This window comes from Cetorhinus maximus, chromosome 29 (genome assembly GCF_964194155.1).
Source record: "Cetorhinus maximus chromosome 29, sCetMax3.hap1.1, whole genome shotgun sequence".
In the NCBI taxonomy this organism is placed as follows: Eukaryota; Metazoa; Chordata; class Chondrichthyes; order Lamniformes; family Cetorhinidae; genus Cetorhinus; species Cetorhinus maximus.
This window is the reverse complement of record NC_135907.1, coordinates 24494030-24501292: the sequence shown is the minus strand read 5'-3', so window position 1 is coordinate 24501292 and position 7263 is coordinate 24494030. Positions and strand designations below refer to the sequence as shown.

Below are 7263 nucleotides of genomic sequence, written 5' to 3'. Positions count from 1 at the left end.
TACTAACCTTTTGTGATTCATGTACAAGGACACCCAGGTCCCTCTGTACTCCAGCATTCTGTGGTGTCTCTCCATTTAAATAACATTCTGCTTTTCTTTTTATTTCCTGCCAAAGTGGACAACCCCACATTATACTCCATCTGCCAAATTTTTGGCCACTCGCTTAACCTATCTATATCCTTATCCTCCTCACAACTTGCTTTCCTACCAATCTTTGCATCATCAGAAAATTTGTCTACTGTACATGCAGTCCCTTCATTCTAGTCATGAATGTAGATTGTAAATAGTCAAGGCCCCAGCACTGATCCCTGCGGCACTCTACTAGTTACAATTTGCCGATCTGAAAATGATCTCTCTTTTTCCTGTTAGTTAGTCAATCCTCTATCCATGCTAGTATATTACCCCAACACCACGACCTGTTATATTGTGGCACTTTATCAAATGTCTTTTGGAAATCCAGGTATACTACATCTACTGGTTCCCCTTTATCCACCCTGCTTGTTATATCCTCAAAGAACTTCATAAATTTGTCATGCACAATTTCCCTTTCACAAAACCATGTTGACTCTGTCTGATTGTATTGTGATTTTCTAAATACTTCTAGTATTCTAGCATTTTTCTAATGAGAGATGTTCAGCTAACTGGACTATAATTTCCTGCTTTCTGTCTACCTCCTTTCTTGAAGAGTGTTATTACATTCGTGGCTGTCCAATCCGCTGGGACCTTTCCAGAATCTAGGGAATTTTGGAAGATTACAACCAATGTATCCACTATCCCTGCAGCCACTTCTTTTAAGACCCTAGGATGCACCCATCAGATCCAGAAATATCTGCCTTGTTTCCCATTAATTCCCCAGTCTCAGCCTTTAAGGGACCAATGCTCACCATTGCTACTCTTTTCATTTTTATATACTTGTAGAAACTTTTCCTGTCTGTTTTTATACTTCTTGCTGGTTTTCTCTCATACTCCAATTTCTCCCCCTTTCATTTTTTTTAGTCATCCTTTGCTGGTTTCTAAATTTTTGCCAAAGTAATGGCCTACCACTAACCCTTGCAGAATTGTACATCTTTTCTTTCAATTTAATACCATCCTTAACTTCTTTAGTTAGCCATGAATGGTGCATCCTTCTCATAGTCTTTCTTTCTCAATCGAATATATCTTTGTTGAGAGTTGTGAAATATCTCCTTAAATGTCTGCCACAGCTTCTCTATCATCTTACCTTTTAAACTATTTACCCAGTCCGCTTTAGCCAACTCTACCTTCATACCCTTAGAATTGTTTTTATCTAAGTTTAAGACACTAGTTTCAGACCCAAGTTTTTCACCCTCAAACTGAATGTGAAATTCTATCATGTTATGATCACTCCTAACTACAGGATCCTTTACTATAAGGCCATTAATTAATTTCTCTAATTCTGGCCTCAAGGATCCCTGACTTTGATAGCTTCAGCATTGGTAGCCCTACTTTAGGTTGCCTAGGTCCTAAGTTCTGGAATTCCCTCCCTACACCTCGCCACTTCCTTCAAGACACTTCTTAAAACATACCTCTATGACCAAGCTTTCGGTCACCTGACCTAATATTTCCTCCTGTGGCTTGACATCATATTTTATTTGATAATGTTCCTGTGAAAGCACCTGAAGATGTTTTATTTTGTTAAAGGTGCTATGTAAATACAAATTTTCATTGTTTGCAAATTTGTTGCTCTATTTTCTACATTACTTAAAGAAAACCCCTTTATTTTAAAGGCTTTGACATGTCCACAGGTGGTGAAAGGTGGTACAGAAATACAAGCTCTTTAAGCTGCTGCCTTTAATTGTGGTAAATGATGGACAGGGAAAAGAACACATGAAAAAAAAATCACATAATTGACCTCTGGTTGCTGAAGCGACGTATTGCAGATTTTAAACTGGTTTATGAATAGTTACATCCAGTTGCTGTCAGGAGTTGTTTAGACCCTTGCTGCATGTAAATAGCGATTGTCATAAGTGTTTTACTCCCATCATGTGGGTAGTATTAAAAGTACTATCTGAAGTGATTTTAAAGTGACCAATCCCCTCTTTATCATGGTGGGATCAGGTCATGTGATCTTGTGAAAGTAACACTGATGAATTTGAATAAAATTCCTTTAGTGATCTGTTTACAACAACAGACAAAGAAATCTCTTTTAGATGAGCCAATGTATTCCTAGATAAAAACAAAAAGCTAAAAGCTACTGCGGATGCTGGAAATCCAAAACAAAAACAGAATTACCTGGAAAAACTCAGCAGGTCTGGCAGCATCGGCGGAGAAGAAATCAGTTAACGTTTCGAGCCTTCATGGCCCTTCGGCAGAACTGAAGCATAGTTAACTATGCTTCAGTTCTGCCGAAGGGCCATGAAGGCTCGAAACGTTAACTGATTTCTTCTCCGCCGATGCTGCCAGACCTGCTGAGTTTTTCAATGTATTCCTACATTACTGTAATTCGTACAGGTATCACACAGTCAGATTCCTCCAGTCCTGAACCAGGCAGGTTTTCAGTTGTGTGGATGCTGAGCAGATATCTGATAGACCAGGAGCTAAAACTGGGCAAAGTGAACAGATAAAGAAGATTGATCAAGCTATAGATGGAGTGGCTGATGGGGTTTAAATTGGCCAAAGACCAAAGTGCTTCCCTGCTTAAGTATTAACCGATCCAAAGACACATTACACAAATCCGTTAAACTTTATTGCAGCTACAAAAATGCTTCATTCCAGTGATGCATAATAGTTAAAAATCACTGACATCTAACCTTAAATAAATATTTATATCAGAATAAGAATTTACAGTTATACACTAATTACATTTCATTAAATTCTGCAAAATGCAGACAGGCAAGAGCACAAGGGTCAGTAGAAAGTCACCTTGTATATTATAGAACTCTATTTTTAGAAAATATGTGGATTGAATGCATTTGGCTGTTCAGAGATGGGGATTTCTCCCTCTGACTTATGCACAGATATACAAATAAGATTTCTTCCTGTAATATTCAACAATTAACAAAGCAATGCTAATGGCCTGAGGGTTCACAGCACCAGCACTTTGAGCAGCAACCAGGGACTGATCATTGTCACCTGTAAATACTTCACAGAAATCAAGGGAAAAGCTTCTCCATATTAATAGGCCACTGTCTCCAGGAGCTTTACAGCTCACTGAAGAGTCTCTGTCAACATTTCGCAGGGAGAAGTGGGTGAGTGAAGTGGGCAGCCCTGTAACAGGACCTGCCCGGCCTGCTGCCTGAGTGAGGTCCTGAATGTTCTAGAATGCTGTCTGCCTGTTCTGGTGGTTGAGGTAGGGATCTTGCAGGAGGGGTGTGGGGTGGTAGCTGGGTCTGGTGTGAGGTCGAGGGATTGTAAAATCCTGCGGTGAAACATACATCTAAAAAACAGAAAGCACAGGATGTTAGATTAGAATCATGGATAAAAACTGATGAGTTTACATAACCTTTGACCTTGAACAAGTCCCAAAATTCAGATTTTCTAACCTCAGTTCATTATCTGACAGTTGGCTTGTGATCCCTCTGTCTGAATCCCTGAGGTGTGTATGGATTTGGTCCGAAAGACATTTGACTGAATTGTTAGAGGTCTGTAACCCACTCCTCAGGAAAGGTGCTTCTGTGATTTCCTGTCATCTGACAGGAGTCTCATGGTATTGGTGCATCCTTCAGTGCCTGAATATGGAGACACTCCGGGTATCAAAATATTCAGCTTTGGCTGCACAGCCTGATCTTTAATGACAGGCATTGGGGTTCAGAGCCTCCAAACCGGAGAATTAATAGAAGGTGTTCAAACTACAGGAGGTTCACGGAGTAAATAGAGAGAAACCATTTCCATTGGCAGCAGAGTCAGTAATCAGAGGAACACAGATTTAAGGTTGTATAATTGGTAAAAGAACCATAGGGTAGATAGTATTTTTAAGAAATAAACAAACAGGAGAGAGGGGTTCATCGTATTGCCAGATTCTCAATTCTTATTGTTCCCCATCACTTGGGGAAGGATTGGGCTGGAAGGTGAAGAGGGTCCACATCTCATGTTTTCTGCTCAGCATTTTTTTGTGTAGATTCCTACAGTATAATTTCAGGTCACCAGCCCCAGTGGTGACAGTTGATGCCAGACTGACCATCCCAAGCCAGCCTAGTGGGACCAGACTGGGCTGAACTGGTTTCTTTGGATGTAGAAGTGGATAGTGGGCTTAGAGTTGAGAGTTTCAATAAGTTAAATCAGGCATGGCTGTAGGCAGAGGCAGGAAGCAGCTCATTTAGAGAGAGTTCAATGTGTGGTGGGGTATAGGTTTTTGAATGAACTGAAACGGCCAACAAAAATCTATCAATGCAGGACAACAGGCTGAAATGGACAGAGAAAAGGTGGTAGAGGGAAACTGTACTTACATTGTGGCCTATTGGTGAAGGACTTCGGTATGAGGGTGAGGGAACATTGTCAAAATTCCCAGAGAATCCTGTGGAGGCAAATGAAATCAAGTGAGAAAAAGCTGATGGAATGTTTGTGTTATAAACTCATTCTAATAAACCAGCCCTGTCCACCACCTTCAATTCTTCTCTCTATATTTACACAGATATATCCCTGTGACATGCTCTACTAGAAAGGCTACTGAAATCAGACTGGCACAACCCATCAAATGCTTCTCATAACAATTTACATTTCTACATTAAAAACATGATATAGAAGGTCAGTTATGGAGGGAGAGGGAGAGGAAAATAAATAAAAGGTCACAGTCCAACCCAAAGCCATAAAGAAGTTCCATCCCAAATCCCAATCCCAGGACAGTTGGAGCTCAATCCTTGCCCCTGAACACACCCAGTTTAGTGAAGTTGTTGATCTAGATTCCGATTGTGTGGTTTAAACAACACGTCAGTGCATGCCCAGAGAGCATTGTTACCAAGCAACTCCACCCACTCCCTGTACATCTCAGTAATAGTTTTCTCCTGATGGCTACATAGTGCAGGGCCCAGTGTTGAATGGAAGCTTGTGATTGGATGAAAACATCTCGTATTAGTATGTTTCTGGCATTGATAAAGCCATGTAGGTGCATTTGCCCCGTTAGTGGGAAGGGAGATTGTTTTGACCCAATGTTGCTGTTGGAGCGTAGGGACAGCCTGTATCCGGACAGAGGATCCAGCTTGTGGAGTGGGGATGGGGCACTCTGGAGGGTTCAGTCTCACAACAATTCACATAGGAGTCAGCTCGTCAATTAATAAATCCTCTGGAGGAAGCCAAATTGGTCATGGGTGATGGGCAAATTTAGGTACAGCCTATCACAGCCACATTGTAGCTCAGCCACATTTCTTTATCATTCAAGTGAAAGGGCTGGAGGAGGCATTAATACAAACTGATCCTTTGCTATTGCCTCATTACCCAAACCAATTTCATGCCCCACTCCCTGGGGTTAGTGTCAATGCCAAGCATATTCTAAACTCAAGAATGCTGGAGGTTTTATCCTATCCAAGCACCTTCTGGGTGCTTTTTCCATTCTTGTTATTCCTCCAACTCATGGCTTCACCATTAACAGATACAACTCGGAGCATATCAGAATCGGACAGTACAGAAGGAAGCAATTCAGCCAGTGCTGGCTCTTTGAAAGAACCATCCAATTAGTCCCACTCCCCTGCTTTTGCCCGACAACCCTACAAATATTTCTTTTAAGTACGTAACATTTTACAGCATTTAGTTTTCTTAGAACTTCATTGTTAAATATTTCTTGGTCCTAACATCAGTTTCATTCAACTTCAGAATAACCTGCACAGCTAATGGCAGGCAGGATATTACAGAGAAGGGCGATGTGGTCAGCAGATGAGAAGCATTCAGGATAAAGTTACCATGTGATATAGAATAACCCACAGCCATCCCCAAGCCTGCTGCATGATGGTCATTTGTGGTTAAATTCATATTTAACTTTTTGAATCTGATCTCTCCTGTTGGAAACATGTTCCTGCACCTGCTGTAGGGAACAATTACTCACCTCTGCTTGGCTCCTCCAAGAAGAAGACCTGATTGTCCACCCCCTTCAGTCCCAAGATCTGCTGATTTGAAGCTACACTTTCTTGTGGTTCATCTTCGGGCTTTGCAGGGCAGGTGATGTGTCGGAGCTCTGGAAGCATGTAGAACAGGATAAAAACCCAACCATTGGCAACCAGTGCAATGCTGAGGGTTGGATCATTCCATGCCGGTGCCTTGTTCAACTCTGCATTACCACGGACAAACATAACGATCCACACCACCCAGATAGATATTGAGAAGAACATGGTAACGAATATGTGTGCACCATGTTTCTTCCATTTTCTATAATTGCCACAGAAAGTGAAGATGGAAAGGATGAAAGTCAGAGCCATTAGAAACATAACATAGATTAGCAGCATGACAAAATCTTTTCTATTATAGAAACAGTTTTTACAGGATCGGAAGGTGACAAGCAACAGATACTCAATGGCAATGACGACTTGTACCAGAGTTAGAATCAGAACCAGGCCAATCATGTAACAGGCTTTGGGACCTTCTCCTGTACGCACTAGCCTCAGCAACCGCCACACATGGGCCAACAGACAGGAGAAACATATCGCAAAGAGAACGCCCCAGAGGAACAGTCGGGTAGAATTTGTCATCTGATCCAATTTGATGATGAAAGCAAAGGTCAGGCCAAAAATTCCCAGTGTGCCGTTTAGAAAAATGCACTGGATGGGTACACAGGCTTTCTTCCTCTGGTCTAAAATGAATGGTGTGATGCCCAGCAGAACCATAATTAATATCAGGGTGATGACGATTCCTACAGCAGCAACGGCTTCCAGAACAATTCCCCAAACAGCGTCCAGGTCGCACAGGTTGAAATAAAACGATTGGAGGTTAGAGCCACAGCCTCTGGGAACAGTGGCCAGAGCAGATTTACAGTCAATAGACAGTAGAAGCAAAATGGGTAACACTGAGAATATCTTCATATTCATCCTGAAAAAGAGATGATCAGAATTTTTTTTAAGTTTCTCTGCTGGAACAAATTTCATAAATTCAGATAGGAAAAGTGTTATCTCTAATCCATTACTTTTGTTTGTCTTAACTCTTGGGATGTGGGTGTCACTGGTAGTATCCCAACAATTATCACCCATCCCTATCTTCCCATGAGAAAGTGATGACAAGCCACCCTCTTGAATCACTTGTTTGCCTTTTGAAGGACGATTAAAGTAAATAGTGAATGACCTTGATCATAACTTAAGAGCATAGATCAAGATAGCCTGGGGCAGG

The 7263-nt window shown here is 41.4% G+C and overlaps 1 protein-coding gene across 1 annotated transcript; it reads right to left on the bottom strand.

The window, feature by feature from the left end:
- Positions 1–2696: 2696 nt before the first annotated feature.
- Positions 2697–6968, bottom strand: LOC144669455 (G-protein coupled receptor family C group 5 member B). The gene is made up of 3 exons (XM_078531900.1): positions 5993–6968; positions 4404–4471; positions 2697–3394 (listed from the first exon to the last, which is right to left on the bottom strand). Exons 1-3 carry the CDS (start codon positions 6966–6968, stop codon positions 3275–3277), a joined length of 1164 nt encoding a protein of 387 aa, XP_078388026.1. The 3' UTR covers positions 2697–3274.
- Positions 6969–7263: the final 295 nt, after the last annotated feature.

Bases quoted from the DNA above. Each gene is read 5' to 3' on its own strand.
- LOC144669455 (XM_078531900.1), bottom strand. From the start codon at position 6,968: ATGAATATGAAGATATTCTCAGTGTTACCCATTTTGCTTCTACTGTCT. The intron at 4,472-5,992 runs GTGAGTAATTGT...TTGCCTCCACAG, and splicing joins CTTGGAGGAGCCAAGCAGAG to GATTCTCTGGGAATTTTGAC. The intron at 3,395-4,403 runs GTAAGTACAGTT...TCTGTTTTTTAG, and splicing joins CTTCACCAATAGGCCACAAT to ATGTATGTTTCACCGCAGGA.